At 35.8% G+C, this 17307-nt stretch overlaps 1 protein-coding gene across 1 annotated transcript in view; it reads right to left on the bottom strand.

Annotated features, from left to right (window-relative positions):
- LOC114530701 overlaps window positions 1-16458 on the bottom strand; it is a 35784-nt gene extending 19326 nt beyond the window's left edge. The window contains exons 1-8 of the mRNA XM_028552307.1: window positions 16320-16458; window positions 14467-16191; window positions 13799-13942; window positions 2601-2768; window positions 2063-2248; window positions 881-1714; window positions 649-743; window positions 169-297 (exon numbers count right to left, since the gene is read on the bottom strand). Coding sequence (XP_028408108.1) covers window positions 169-297; window positions 649-743; window positions 881-1714; window positions 2063-2248; window positions 2601-2768; window positions 13799-13942; window positions 14467-16191; window positions 16320-16458 — 3420 coding nt within the window. The remainder of the gene's footprint in view (window positions 1-168; window positions 298-648; window positions 744-880; window positions 1715-2062; window positions 2249-2600; window positions 2769-13798; window positions 13943-14466; window positions 16192-16319) is intronic.
- Window positions 16459-17307: the final 849 nt, after the last annotated feature.

Below are 17307 nucleotides of genomic sequence, written 5' to 3' on the forward strand. Positions count from 1 at the left end.
CATAATTTTGTTAATGAAAAACCAAACATGACCTAGGTATACCAGATAAGTCTTAACTATTTCTAGGGACACAAAAATTTGCCAAATTCTGCAAAATATCCTGAAAAACGGAATTTTTACATTTGGGACATTTTTTTTGATACACCCTGTATATGCACATATATTTACCAGGTATTGTTTTGTCATAACCCATATTGCAACATGCTGTTCTTCTTCAGGTCGTGATTCAACCAGCGCCATAGCGATAAATTTCTTTTCTTCTGCTGACGACCATGAAGCCACACGACCTCCGTGATACTTTGGAATACAGATAAAAGATTTGCAAGTTTTATTTATTCGAGTAATCTTATCATGCAGATCAGAAGTTGAAATTAACACAAGTTCTAGTTGTGCGAGAACAGAATAGCGCTATCCACCAGATAATGGGTATTCAGTTTGCCTGTTAGCAGATCGTAATAACAACACTTGTGTACAAATACTAGAAGGAAAAGTATATCGCTGATAAACCTTTCGTTTAAATTGGCTGCAATTTTAACTTAGAAATGACCATCTTAATGAAGCAAAAATAGTTTTTCAGTAATATTAATACTTCAATCATTCTATTTCTTTATATATTTATTGACTTTTTTACTCCATTTATTGCTTTACCTGACAATATTCTACGGCTTCTTTAAACGTTTGAACACCTCTTCTAACAACCACGCATGTTGATCCAATCTTTTGCCAGCTTGGAGGACAACCAACTATGAAATTCAAATTTACGTATTTGAAAAATTCTTAACATGAATTAGATTCGTTTAAAGTCAAGGTAAACTGAAAAGAGACTTTTTAGTTTACTCGATCCTAATTTTTCCTAATTCACCTGAATTTTTCCACTTACTAGATAGAATATCCCTTGGTGGTAATTTTTTAAATGGTTCATAGATTACCAACGCGAATTCATCATTTTTTTTCTTGCCATAAATACGTGAGCGGACGTAATCGGCTTTACCAGCTCCCCACCAATTGTTAATTGCTTTAATTGGGTCTGTTACAGACATCTTTCTTGAGCTTAGTTCGTACAAATTGACAGGATTCTTAAAATTATTTCGACGAAAATCCACTGGACCGTTTGTGAGAATCGTTACCCCATGGGAAGGTCCAACACCACGATTAAAATAGAACGTGTTCATCTCACAAGTCTGATCTTTAAACCCATCACTCTCAAAGTGATACTCGAGCGTATGCTTCCCGGAATTATTAAAAAAGAAATTGCTGACAATATTCACTTGGATATTGTTGACTTTGAATGTACTGAAAGGGCCCAAGTTATTCTCGAAAGTATTTTTCATAATTTTAATCCGAATGCGTTGTATCCCAGAGCCCCGCCCAACCAATAAAATTGCTCCGTTTGTGTTGCCCACAAACGTGTTACCATATATTGAGCAATCCGTAGATTTTTGCCTTGTTCCGGCGAAATTTCCACCCAATTTTGCTTCAATTCCACCATGTATGTTGTTAGCGATAAAGTTATTAGCGATGGTAAAATAGTTGTCTTGGATTTCAAGAAAAATGGGACTTTTGGACACCGAGTTTGTGGAAGATAATGTGTTCACAACTTGTGATCGTTCAATAACAAACTTTGGGCGTGACTCAGCCTTTTCTGCCGCCAAAGAGGTGTACTGAATAGAATTTTGTTTGTTGCCAACAAAAATGTTATTAGATAGACGATGATCTAAAGAATTTAGAAAGATTATCCAGAGCAATAAAAATAACTAAACACTGTGTAAGGAATTAGCATACAAACAAGATAAACATTTAAGAAACCGGTATTCGAAACGAAGATACAAAATATCGAATCAAAGTCTGCCAGAACTGAGCTTTTACAAGATGCATTGATGCATGCTTTAAGAAATATAATTATTTTTATCATGCTATTAATAATAAAAAAAAAAATTGTTCCTTTGCCAATAATTTTGCTCATTCTTGCTCATTTGCGGCTGGTCCAACTCTTAAATTTTCAAACATTACCCCTCATCGCATGATTACCCATCATAGTAATCGCCACGTATTTAATACCAACCTCCAACATTGCAAAGCATTAATTCCAAGTCATCGATGGCGACATAACCAGAGGTAGTTTCTCCTACTAATGCGATCCGATATTCGTCAGCGTAACGTGGAAGTCTGAGAAGAACCTTTTCCCATTGGTAAATTCTATACTTCCTTGTACTCCAAATTAATCTCCTTTGAAAGTTTGTATAGGAACCTAGAGCAACGTTGTATCAAACATTCACTATCACGCATAGAGCGTAATGGGTAGTTATAAAGTTAAACCCACGAAAAATTTGGACTCAATTTTTATCGAATCTATTATATCTGTTAGTGTGTTTTACCATGCACGAATTCAATAATTAAGAATTGGACGTGTTTTATTTTTTTTCAAGCCGAAAATTATGAGGAAAAGGTCTACCCCTGGGTAAGCACCCTGTCTCCAGATCGAAGTCTCAATAGTTAGTTGAAAGTCCGATTGTCGTCCCACCTATACTGGTGTTTAAGAGAGTAAAGGGAAATATGCGTACGGAATACGGTAAAAAATTGCCGTATTAACGTGTACTTACCGGTTATAGTATAAATGTATATGCCAGACAATGACCGAAAGCTCTCACTTCGTAAATAATAAAAAAATCTGAAGAAGCAAAACTGTTGTGATTCAATTATTGGACTGATAATTCCTGCATTCAAGGATTTCGAATTGAGATATGACCCTCTTGAGATGAGTAGTTTGCCTTAAAAAAAAAATTTTTTTGTTAAATCTGCGCACGAAATCATGCATGTGGGTCAATTCTAAAATTATGCGAACATACTGCAACACTTTATACGCATCTCAGCTTTTAATACAGTAATATAAACACCTCACTTCTTATAAAAACCATATACCGAATTACAGTCGAATTAACGATAATGCACGCTCACTCGCTCAGTGTAGCTTTTGAAATCGTGCGTTTTTCCAGCTCTTGGTGAAAATTAAGCTATATAGCTATTTCTTTAGTTGAAATGTAAACTAATTGTTGGTTAGTTCTATGACAACTTTATGTTATATTTTTCTCTCCCCTAGATTATTCTCTCCCCTAGATAATTGCTGGCAAGTTTTAGATTAGATTTTTTTGAAACCTTTTTAGCAAAAATCTGTCTCTAATATACTGTTCATTATGCTGTCCAAACCTCGTTCCTGGGATCTTTTACCTTGATTTTGTTTGCGGTAAAAGGCCCTGGGATCGGCCAACCGCTTCTGACTTGTGATTGGTGAAATTATTTTTCTTAAGTTATGTGTAATTAGAGGAATATTTTGTAATTGTTCCGAAATAGTGTAATTCCAATATGCTTTAATGCGACTTTACTATCCTGTTCTACGCGACACCGTTATTTTGAAAATATGCATGATTTAAGATAAATTAAGCTTATTCATACTACCCACGAAATGTAAGCATTTTAAACAGCCGATCCAGGGCCTTTACTCCCCCCCCCCTCTCCTCTCCTCTCGCCCCTTGCCCGAACCGAATCTTGGGAACGAGTTTGGTTGTTGTTGTACATACATACATACGTACATCACTTTATTTAAAACACGCTAGCCCCACTCAACTTTAATAATAGTTGATTTTCAGGAGGGGCGTGTGAATAATACAAAGAAAATTTAGAGATACAATAATACATACTAACATAGCACAATATTTACAAAATTAGAAGATAGTACAATATTTACAAGATTAGAGATAGTATGAAGGAATAATGACTTATTTTATATCATAGATTTAAATGAGATTGAATTTGAGATTGAGCGCTTAAATTGTCCAAATGAAGTAGCTTTTTTCGCTTCTGTCGGAAGACTATTCCACATACTTGACGCACTGTAATTGAAACTGCGTTTTAAAAAGTTAGTTCTTGGTTTTGGTAATTTTAAATCAGTGTCATGCATAATTTCGCAGATGATATAGCAGCCTTCCAAATCTCGGAGTTTTATAAAATTATCAGTCAGGCCTGGAGCTGAAAGTCCATTGAGGACCTTATACAACAAAACACTCTTCAATTTGGCACGTCTGACATTAAGAGTGTCTAAATTTAATTTTTGCAATATCATGCTAGGACTAGCATCGTAATTTGCACCAGTAATCACTTTAGCCGCACGGTTTTGGAGCACCTGCAATCACAAGTGTCCCACAAAGGGGAGCAGTAATCAGAATACGGCTGAATTAAAGATTTATAAAGTGTCAGAAGAGAATCTAATGGGACAAAAGGTTTTTATTCTTCTCAAGACACCTACACCAACACATATTTTTTTACATAGTTCGTCGATATATATACATCAAAAGCCAGCTTCTCATCAAGATCAATCCCTATACATTTGTTGGAGGTGACATATGTCAGAGTTTTGTTGTTCATAGTGACGCTAGAGCGTAGATTACCAACTTTAGAGTTTAGATTATATCTAGAGCCTATAACTATAAACTTGGTTTTTCAGGATTGTTTACATTTAACCAGTCAGTTATGTTACTCAAGTCCGAATTTAAATTTTCCGCTAACTCCACAGAGTCATATGATGAAGTGAATATTTGCGTATCATCTGCATACACAGAAGGCACTGTAAATTTCAAGCAGTTTGGGAAGTCTTTTGTGTGGATTAAAAACATCAGAGGCCCCTGTATATTGACCCTTGGGGAACCCCGCATATTATTTTACCTTTTTTTGAGAGAAAACCCATTAATTTGGCATGGCTGATATCGGTTTTTTAAATATGATTGAAAACATTGGAGTTCAACTTCGAAAACTCCATAGTATGTCAGTTTCTCAAGCAAAATATCATGATTCACCGAGTCAAAAGCCTTGCAAAAATCGAGAAAAACCACTCTAGTCAGCATTCCCCTGTCCATGCATATTTATAAACCATGTATCACACATTTGAATCAAGGCGGTTAAGGTGGAGTGCCCCGGCCATCTGCCTCTGCCATCTTTATATATAGGAAAAACTTTTGCATTTTTCCAGTCATCCACGAACATTCCAGTGGAGAGTGATAGATTAAAGATGTTCGTTAAGGAAGGAGCTATTGTATTTGCAGCAATCCTTAAGATTTTGGCCGGAAGCATGTCAAGACCAGTACTTTTTGACACTTTTAGGTGTCTTAAGGCACCCAACACACTTTCATTTGAGATTTGTGTAAAACGAAAAGGGGTACTTAAATCAATATTTTTTAAGTGTCAACTTTATTAATTGATTAATTTGTTACTTCAGAGGCTAATTTATGTCCGATTTCAATATATATATATATATATATATATATATATATATATATATATATATATATATATATAAATATATATATAAAGGTTGCTTGTCAACTAGAGAGATATTATTCTAACATAACCACTGCTTTGTATTTTTTAATATCACTTTATTCACAAACGTTTTCGCTCTCTTAGCTCTTCAGCTGATAAATTATGACAGTGGTTATAACACTACTTTAACATAGTCAAACTAAATAGGAAGTATCATATTACACTATATGTAAGTAAACAAAATAACCACTGTCATCATTTATTACCTGAAGAGCTAAGAGAGCGAAAGCGTTTCTGAATAAAGTGATATTAAAAAATACAAAGCAGTGCTTATGTTCGAATGATATCTCTCTAGTTGACAAGCAAACTTTTTCTATATCTACAATTGTATTTGGCACAACGCAACTTTAATACAAAAGAAATGGGTTGCCGTAAACCTCTCGGGAAGGAAATTAAACGAAGATGAAATCAGCTTGTTGAGAAAAGGATTGAACTACGTAAGCACCCCAAATGAAATACCGAAAAAAGAAATCTTAGCCTCAGTTGAACAAGGCATACATGATGTACCTAAAGAAGCACAAAACGAGGTAAGAGCTAACATCTATTCCATCTTGAAACAAGCAAGACCACCTGCTAAGCAAAACTTGACGCCCGGTGAGAAGAAAGCATTGAAAGATCTAAAAGCTGATAAGACCATTTTAGTAACAAAAGCTGATAAAGGAAATTCCGTTGTTGTAATGAGTAAGGGTGTATATCAGAGTCAAGTGACCAACATGCTTGATGACCAAAATATCTATAAACGCATTACTGATAAGCGAAGGTCTCAAAACTGAAATGGACTTGGAAAAACATTTAAGAGAGCTAAAGCGAGCGGGGCACTTGTCCGAAAAGGAATATTGGCAGTTAAAACCATTCGACTCCTCTCCCGCTACATTCTATGGTCTACCCAAAATACACAAAGTATCTTTTACATGCAGCTTACTGTCAGGTTCCTATACGCCAAATGAACAGTAAAATTGTCTCACCAACATACCAACTATCCAAATTCCTAGCCAGGATACTCAAGCATCTACGATTGGATAACGATTTTGTGGTTAATTACAGTACTGAGTTTGGAGAATTTGTCAGAAATAAGATAATCAAAACTGGTGAAACAATTGTTTGAACATTAGAACTCTGATGAAGGTAGCAGTTAGCAACCGAAAATTTAGTACTTTTTAATCTAGAATATTTTTTTTTTTTTATAAACCAGATACAACTCGAATATATATATAAACCAGACATAACTGCAATATATATATTGTGATTAACTTATAAATGGCTTTTTGCCAGGTGATTGCCCTGTTTACTTTATTGGCATCTCTTTTTTTATCTGTGGCTAAATACGACCAAGTTATAAGTTAACTATATAAAAAATTATTGAGATATGAACACCACTGGATCACTACAGCGAAAGCTTATCGAGAGGAATAACGCCATTCGGGCTCTGTAACAAACAACGAGCGCAAATCACACCAGTTTAGACTTTCAGAAGAGATGGGACGAGGTGCTTTATGAAGCAGAGCGAAAGCTCGTCACAATGCTATACGCGGAATCAAAATATGTAATCGGCTCTATAAGATCTGAGCTGGAAGGCCTTCTGTGTAATAAATTCTTGAGCGAAACCGAAAGAAATGAACAGGAACGTTTATTGAAAGAAAAATATCGTGACTTTGAGAACTGTTTTATGGGTAGACGGCAAAGGAAATCGCAAAAATTTACAAGCTACCGATATCAAAGAGAGAATTCTAGAACAAAGTGAAGTACCATCGGGACTTGAGGAAAGCTCAACAAGGTTGAACAATAGCATTGGGGACCTGACTGACGATAATATTATCAACGAAGAGCAAATCCTGGAAGAAGTTAAAAGATCATTTATAAATGAGGTTAACACAACGAAGAATTGAACGATGTTGATCAATAGTATGGGGAAATTGACTGAGGATAATAACATGAACGGTAGAGAACGTAATGAACCACCATATGAAAACATAAGTACTGTAGGTCTAATTAACACCTCAGATAATATATTACGGCAAATGTACCAAGAACGGTCAACACAGGGGAAGTACAAATCAACATTCAACAATGGGCGTTTGATAGGTTACTTTTGCTTCGAAAACGTTTTCAACTTTAGCCACAAAATTTTAAGTGACACTGAGATAAGAGTGCTGGGCAGAGCGTTACAGGTCGCACCTACTTCATCTAAGATCGATGAAGGGGATTTAAGAAAGGCTTTTAATGAATTTACTCGTAGAATGCGTAATAGATGGCATTTTAGGGATAACGTAACGGCGGATTTCCGTGAAATTCCGGCATTTCGTCCTAAATCCACCTGGACGCCGCCGAAAGGCAGTCCGTCGTTGGAGTTGCTCTTAAGTCAAATTGAGAAAGAATTGTTTGAGTTTGTTCCTAAGAAAACCCACAAATTTAATCTTAGCAAGAAGGAGTGGTTGGCGTTGAAAACATCAATAGAGGATAAAAGTATAATGATTAAACCAGCAGACAAAGGGTCGTGTGTCGTAATCTGGGATAGAGAAGATTATCTAACAGAATGGCTCGTTATGACCGACGTTACGAGTCTCTATCCAAGTATCCCACACGATGATAGTCTGCGAGCACTCTATAACAAGCTAGAGGCACGTGAGGATAAAAAAGTGACATCAGAAAATCTTATTAATTTGGCGGAATTTGTCCTTAAAAATAATATTTTTGAGTTTAATTCGGATGTCTATCGTCAAACCTCCGGGACGGCTATGGGCACTAAATTTGCCCCACCGTATATATATATATATATATATATATATATATATATATATATATATATATATATACATATATATTTGCATGAGGATGGTACTCGGGAATAGGAATAAATTTGTAGTAATTAGATATGACACCGAGTTGCAGCCCGCCATGACAAGTAGAAAATTCTACTTGACCACGTACGGCAGGATTTGAACCCGCGGCCTTCGGTATACTAGTCCGATGCTCTACCAACTGAGCTACATGGCCAACACGGGGTTTTGATATTTCGAAACAATACTAGTTTCTTTTAACTTAGCTTGAATTGAGCAGTTGGAAGATAACAGTGATAATAACAGTGATGATAATAAAGCCAAGAAGAGGAGATTAGATGTGACCAGTGCTGACAATAGAAACCAAAGAAGAATAAAAAGGTTTGAAACATATTACCATTTGATATAGACCGGTACACAATATGGTCTAAATTAGAGAATACCCCTTGCGCCTTAACTTGTGCCCCAGTTAATTCAATAACCTTTGGATTCTTATAAACAGTAGCAATATTCTGTATACAGTATAGCAATATTTTGTTTTTCTGAACGCCAAATTTAGGGGAAATTAATGTATTTTTACATATGATATTTCGAATATTTTGTATATTCTGACTGCGTCTAAAAGCCTCACAGTATCAGCTAGATTGTTACTAACAACTGAGCAACATGACCAGTTGGATTTAAGATTTTAAAGAGGCAGTTTTAGCAGCACTTGATGAAACCAAGAAAATATGTACACCACCAAAGGTTAGCATCTTCTCCTAAGATTCAAGCCCCTTCCTTGCCTCAGCCATTCCCTAGGTCTGCACAACCTTATTAACTATTGAGCATGAACAACAGCAGTTCTCAGAAGAACGGATTGTTATTTTGTTAATGTTTTTAATACAGTAGATAACATTCTCACTTTCTATTCAATGTTATGTTTTGCAGCCATTCAAATTATATTTGACTGTAAATTATTTATTGTTTGTGATGAACTGCAATTGCTATTAATTAACAATCCTGTTTATATTTCTTACAGCTTTTGTCATCATGAAATTTCCTCAAGCAAATGATACAATTATAAAAGCTGTTATGGCACAAGAGTGCAAAGAGTTTAGGCTGTCAATGGAAAGCCGAAGAAAGAATCAGGAAGATCTTAGCAACAATTAAGGACAGTAGGGTGACTAAATAAATTATAGTATTATAATTCATTTTATTTTATATTAATATATGTATCTTTTACTCTTTAACATAGTCAAATGTTTCACTTCATTTTGTAATAATTATGGTTATTAATATATGTGCATTAATTTGCTTCACCCTGCAATATTGTGTACGAGTGATTTATTTTAGGCATTTTCTGTGCATGATAATTGCATAACAAACAAGATAAGGTGTCATGAAATAGTTTGTGTGGATCACATGTGAACTACATGTGATCCACATGTGATCCACATGTGAAGGTCGAAACTGAGTAACATGTGAATTGCATGTGGTTTCTCCTGATCCACATGTGTTTCACTTGTGTTGAAGCACATGTGATTCATATGTGAACCACATGTGATACAACCACATGTGAACCACATGTGATTAAACTGTTCCAATTTCACATGTGAGTCACATGTGATTTCACATGTGGTTTTCACATGTGTTTTTTTCGTAATTTCGATTTGAACCCGTGGCCTTCGGAATACTAGTCCGATATATCCTGCCGTGGTCAAGTAGAATTTTCTACTTGCCATGGCGGGCTGCAACTCGGTGTCATATCTTACTACAAATAAATATAAATATATATATATATATATATATATATATATATATATATATATATCAACAAATTACAATCTTAAAATTTTTTTTAAAATTTTATTTCGCTACACTGTGTTTCACGTACTTCTACCGTGTACGATCATCAGGCGAGTAATCGCGAGTAATCGCCTGATGATCGTACACGGTAGAAGGACGTGAAACACAGTGTAGCGAAATAAAATTTTAAAAAAAATTTTAAGATTGTAATTTGTTGATTTATTTGCTCTACTATTGTATTGGTATTGAGCACTCTGATTTACTACGCAAAATTTGCGTATAATATATATATATATATAAATTATATATATATATATATATATATATATTAAATATTTAATATATATATATTTATATATATATATATTATATATATATTATATATTTATGTATATTATTATTATATATATATATATATTATATTATATATATTATTATATATATAATATATATATATTATATATTTACAAATATATCAATGATTTGAAGCTTTATATAAATGTATGTTTTTGGGAGGCTTCTGATATTTATAATAATTTTGCCATATATGTCTTATTGGGAATGGAAGGAAAGCGAAAGGAAAGAATACCTGGCATTAAAAGACATGCGACATAAGCTCGTACGATTACAACATCATGAGAAGGTATACTGTAGAAGTTTATCGGAGAACGTTACACCGAAATGTTTACGGCTAAGAAAAACCCCTTTAATCGGGAAAGTATCGACTCGGTTTAAGGCAGAGTGGCGTAAAGCGTTATTTGAAGCAGAACGTAAATTGTTGGTTGCACTTAAGTATGAAATAAGGAGAAAGCAGGCCGAATTGTGCCATAAAATCCATAGTAAAACGCGCTATTTGACCTATACGAGGGGGGACCGAGTAGTTAAGAGTTGGCTGGTTGAACTTGAAGGTTGTGAGATGGAGGGATGAGTTGACGGCTAGGCGAAGGAAGAAATTTTCGAAGTTTTCGGGAAGTCAAGTGAAGCGGAGAAGAAGGGCGCTGTCGAGCGAAGCAATTAGTGATCTAAGAAGATATGTATCGGATTGTGTAAAATCTAATGATTGCAGAAAAACTTTTACGGAAGGGTAAGAATGATGGAACATCACAGAATTTTGAAGATATAGTTGGCCGGAGTGGGGAAGAAGATAGAACTTTAGTTGAAAATGGAAGTATTATTACGGAACAAAGCAAATTTGTCTCGGACAATGTTGTAAATTTGTCAAATAGAGTGTTAACCCAGGCTGAAATTTCCTTACTCTCTAAGGGTTTAAAGTTTTGTCCTACTCCTCTTGAGTTGGATTTATCAGCGGTTAAAAGGGATATAAAGGAGTTCGGTAGGAAATTAAAATGCAGAGCTTATTTTCAGTCTAAGCCGTTTGTTAAACAGGACGGACAGGGCTTTACCGGATTCAAGGAAAAGTCAGCTTGGAGTCCTACTGAAGTTGAACCAGCTATAGAACTATATTTGAGTAAGTTAGAGGAACGGATTCTTAATATTGATGTAGGAAACAGTAGTTTCAGTAATCTTTCCGAAAACGAACAGGACGCACTAAAAAATCTAAAGGGGGTGCTGTAGTAGTGTGGGGGAGGGATGATTACTGTACAGAAACATACAAACATCTTAATGATGAGCAGGTATGTGAGGTTATTGAGTCAGATTCCGTTGATGAGGTTCAATTGCTAGTGGAGAAAGCATTAAATCCTCTAACTATAATAAGGGTTATATTTCTTCGGAAAACAGAAAATATCTTTTGGTTTCGAAACCTCGCTTAGGAAAGTTTTATCTACTACCTAAAATTCATAAGCGTTTGGATAGCATACCAGGCCGGCCCGTTATTTCAAATTGCGGTACGGCCACGGAAAGGATATCGGAATTTCTAGATTTTCATATACAGCCTTTAGTGATTAATGTACCATCTGTGATTAAAGATACAACCGAGTTTCTTCAACAATTGGAAAATTTAGGGCACGTTCCATCTAATGTTATATTGTGTACTATAGACGTGGTTGGCCTATATCCTCATATAGCCTACCACACAATGAGGGACTGGAAGCGCTTAAGAAAGCATTTTCTAAGGCTGAGAGGAAGTTCCCTGTGGAGGACTTGGTTTCTTTGGCTAGATTGATATTGGCAAATAATTATAGTTTTGAATTTGACGAAAAAAATTTTCGTCAAAAAATAGTTAGGGACAGCCATTGGAACCAAGTTTGCTCCGGGTTTGCCAACATTTTTATGGGATATTTTGAGGAAAGCTTTCTAGAGACATGTGAATTAAAACCGTGGGTATGGTGGCGCTTCCTGGATGATATCTTCATGATTTGGCTTCACTCGTGGGAGGAACTTGATAATTTCCTTCTCCGTTTGAATTCTTTTCATGCAGATATTAAGTATACACATGGGATATAAGTGATAGGAGAGCTCCCTTCCTTGACGTTATGGTAGAACTAGATAATGGGGTCATTTGTACTAATGTGTATAGTAAACCTACTGATGCACATCAGTATTTAAATTTTTAATCTTGTCATCCCCCGCATGTGAGGAGGGGAATCCCTTATGGACAAGCGTTACGATTGAAACGTATTTGTCGTTCAGATGAGTGTTTGGAGAAACGATTGGCGGAATTAAAAGGCTTTTTGGCCAAACGGGGGTATAGTAATGAATTTGTTGAAAGTCAATTTGAAAGAGTGAGGCTTTTGGATCGTTCAGCACTTTTTAATTAGGAGGTGGAACAACAAAATAGTGAACAAAAAAGCAGAAGTATTTTTGTCATAGATTTTCACCCAGCTTTGCGTGAATTGTATGGTATTTTTAGGGAATTGCAAAATATTGTAGGTTTGTCTGGGCAGTTTTTGAGCGTTATGCCTGAACAGCCTATGGTATGTTTTCGAAGATCCAAAAGCCTTAGAGATCATCTGATTAGGGCTAAATTGCAAAAAGTTGAATGTTCAGTTAAGGGGATGGTTAAATGTGGTAGTAAAAAGAGTAAATTAGTTTGTGATTCTATTGTGATAGGCGAAGTATTTTATACTACGGTTCGGCGGCGTAAGTTCTATATTAACCATCTCTTTGACTGCAATTCAAAGGGAATGATTTATCTGGTAACTTGCAAAACTTGTAGTAAACAATATGTGGGCAACACAGTGACGTCATTTAGGTTAAGGTTTAATAACCATAAGAGCTCGATCAATAAATTTGCTAAAGGACAAAGCGGTATTTGTGGACAGCATTTGTATGAACATTTTTTTGAAGTAGGGCATTGACAGGGTTTAATGACTTTTTAGTGCAAATTATTGACGTCACTGATGTTAATAAACCCACTGAAAGGGAAAGTTTTTGGATTGAGAAATTGAATACTTATATTCCAAGAGGTTTAAATTTAAGGGAGGAGTGTTAGTTTATGTCGAAGGATGATTAATTGCTGTAAAATGCAAATGTTAGGGCTATGGTATTTAACGACATGGAGAAGATCTTATATCGTTTCTGACGAAGGGGCTGTGCCCCGAAACGTAATATATTTTTTTCTTCTCAAATGATGTTTTACTTTTTGATTTCAATGATTTGAAGCTTTATATATATATATTATATATATATATATATATATATATATATATATATATATATATATATATATATATATATATATCGGACCTCGATCTTTTTGTACAAAGCTCTTCGAGCTCAGTCTGTTCAAAAAAATCTCGTATGTTTATAAGAAGTTAGAAATAATACGCAAAAGAGGCCGACAAAACGCTACTAAATAAAATCACTCTTGCGTTTTTTTTGATCAACATAAATATACTTTTCAGTTTTGCCTATATAAAAAAGACATTGTTAAAGAGATACAGGCAAAAATACCGACTTACCATGATCTGAAAAGTAAGAATGATCGCTTAGGTAATATGTATATGAATTTCTAGCCCAGGTTTGTGACATCTTACGACCAACAACAGACACGTTTGTGAATGACTGCCAGCCACAAAAATCCAATTCGAAGGTGCATGGCATATCTAGGGTAAAAATAGAAAGTGCTCCTAAGATGAATCGATGTATATTTAGCGATAAATCGTTCTTCTAAAACGCTGTATAATGCTCATTGATTTCTGGGATACTTCACCGGATATACCTAGTATTTGGCGTCTATCATACAAAAAATTGCTATATGCATAGTAATTGTGATAGCTTTGAGGGACTTGTAAAATTCAATTCAACTGATTTTAAATTCAAGTAGCTAGAGGAAACAATTAATCATTAGCGATATATTTATTGTCACAAGGGCTTCTCTTAATTAACCAATAAGGAGGTACAAAGAAAGATTAATACATTAGTGCTGGAAAATATGATAGCCCAATCAAAATAGCCCATTTCTTTGCTTCATATAAATTCAAATACACTTTCACGTTCATGTCATGGTTAACACAAATAGTTTTGCGCACAAAATAATAGGCTGCATGCTTATCGAAATATTTATCAAGATCGTTCAAAACAGCATGCATGCATTGCAAGTGGAGTAATGGATATGCGTTTTACCTACCAGATATTTTTATGGCTTCAATTAAAACCGTAATCTTTGAATTCGAGTCACCATTCCAACGCAACAGGATTTCACCTCTGGGTATAAAAAAATCTTTTTGGACAATGCTTGCCACGGAGCCCTGGTAAATGGATTTATCATTCGAACTGTGTGAGTCAAAGATCTGGATATATCTTGAACCACTTTGGTACAATACGACCAACTTAAATCCTTTACCATCAGGCGCAGTTAGGGCCTTCTCACAATGTTGTACCACTGGTATGTTTTCCAACAATGACAATTTGAAGTAAAAAAGTTTAGTAGTTTGAATGTGAATGAGTTTTACATCACTGCACAAGAACACCCGACCATAGTTGACTTGCGGCTCTTTTTCCATTCTTGGTTCCTCGAAAGATATACCACGGATGTTTTCACGAAACATGGAATTTTCAACAAGCACCTTTCGCCGCGTTTGTAGAACTGTGATTGCAGTTCCCCCTGTGTTTAGGAACAGGCTTTGGTTAATGTGTACATTTCGATTTGGAAACGCAATTGTTAAACCACCAGCAGTACAATTTTGAACCGTAATAGCGTTCATTATTGGGATGTTTATAACCGTTTCTATCGCAGGAACATGCATTCCGTGACGATTTCCGCAGTGAGTGAACTTTACAAAGTTTAAACTTGAGCGCGGCTGTGTTAAATTTTTTTCACTTGAGGAAACAAAACGTACGTTTCCCCAAACAGTTCCATGACATTCAAGATGTACTAAGCTCATGTTACTACTCTTGTTTTTCTCGACATTATTGCATTCGTCCAGTGTAGTTTCATTACCGAGACAATGCAATTGAAAAAAATCAGAGACATTCTGAAATGGGCTAATTCCAATCTGTTTACCAGTGGTCGGCGGTCCATAGCCAAGTTGTTTGCAGATTACATTTGTTAAATTGCTCGCCGACAGATTGCCAGGTGTAACAAGCGGCAACCACACCGAACCGTTAAACAGTTGCGCCATTCCTTGCCATGGGAAACTGCCATCTGCAAGTCGAACAATCATTCTCGATCTGTTATTCCTCCCCGTGGGATTGTCAATGGTGAAGTGGACCGGTTGCAACGGGGTTCCTTTCACCTGAAGTGCACCAATCACAAGAATACTAACACCTGGTAACAGCTTCAACGTCACCCCTGCCTCCACGACGAGAGTTGTATTCTTTAAAATGGTTAGATCTGATGTTATTCTGTAGGGACTTTTTGACGCTTTCAAAGAGGTCGATTCAGTTATACGCCCTGAAAGAATTCTTCCCCGTTGTTTGTAATATTGTCGTAAACCTAATGCTAACGATTTATTCGCATTTAGGAATGGCCAACTTTCGGCAATCGCATAATCATAGTTATCATCGAAATCAGATATCCTATCACGTACTTCAAACGAGTTTTCCGTTCTCCACCAATTGTTTGAGATGTCGATTATGTCGCGATGAGAAGTGGCAGGAACTAAAACGCAAAACTCTTTTGTGTATTCTGGGTTGTCAAAGCTGTTGAAATGAATATCGGTTTTCTTGAAAAACAGTACACCAGAAACTGACACTGAGCACGAATCTGCCTTGCCTGGTATACGACCAGAAGAGGAGGATGGTAAGTTGTGGGATAAAACGTTTTGTGTAAAGTTGACATGTCCGCGGCGTTTAAAAGTTGACTCAGTTTTGTACACGACTTGTAGAGACACCACCCCATTTGCTTTGTTTCCTATATAAAACTATTATTCGTAAACACAGCATTCTCTTCAATGCGGAGGAAATCAAGTACGCTGTGATCTTTTACGCTGTTTCGATAAAACACGTTTCTCGTGATTGAGAAGCAATCAGCCACGCTACCTGCCATATGCAGACAACGTCCTAAGTTGAAATCGAAAATATTTTTCTCCAATCTGACACTGCTGACATCACTTTCAAGACATATGACTGCTTTTTTCGGGCACAGATTGGCTGAAAAGATATTCTCAGAAATCAACATAGTTGGTCTGCACGAATATGATGATCTAGCGTCAAGATTGATGATAGAAGAGGCTTGATTTTGGTGAAAATTGTTACCACGAATTATCACTGACATTTTGCAACAGTCATACATGTATAATACCGGTTCTTGGTTTGAAACGAAATTGTTGTTCTCAAATACCATGGTGATCCGATTGTTTTTGTTATAATGCTCGCGATGGTAGTATACCACACTTTTTTTATTCAAGGCAAACGTGCTGCCATTAATCAACAAGTTAAAGTTATACGTCCCAGCAATATACACGCTTTCCTGTTCACTATGGCTCAAAGTTGAGTTCAGAATTCTCATTTTCCCGTACTGTACTTTCCTTCCGATAACAATGCTGTGATATAGGGTTGCATTAATAACACAATTTTCTATCGAGAAATCTGTACTTGGATCCATCGACTCCACATAAATACCAAACATAAGGTTCTCAAGCAATGTTGATACAAATTTTACTGTACCTATATCAGCTTTTGTGTAAATGCCCTGACCATCTGAATTTATAATGTGCACATTAGTGACAAAGAAAGTAATCAAGCTGTTTACCACCAATATACCATTTTTTTTACTGTCTAGAATAACGACTCTCATCGCCCTGATGTGTCCATTGGAGGATACTTTAATGCCAGAGTCGCGTGAATTGGTAATCTGCGTGTCAAAGATATCGACGGATTTCAAAACGTTCCCAGCCACATAAACACCGTTATCACTGTTAGAGATTCTGGATCTAGATATCTCTATTTTGCTATTATTTACGTTGTTTGGAAATGTCTCATTTTCTATAAAGACATAAATGGTATGCATGATAAGAGACGGAACTAA

Source organism: Dendronephthya gigantea, unplaced genomic scaffold, assembly GCF_004324835.1.
Source record: "Dendronephthya gigantea isolate DGI-Jeju-01 unplaced genomic scaffold, DenGig_1.0 000065F, whole genome shotgun sequence".
Classification (NCBI taxonomy): domain Eukaryota; kingdom Metazoa; phylum Cnidaria; class Anthozoa; order Malacalcyonacea; family Nephtheidae; genus Dendronephthya; species Dendronephthya gigantea.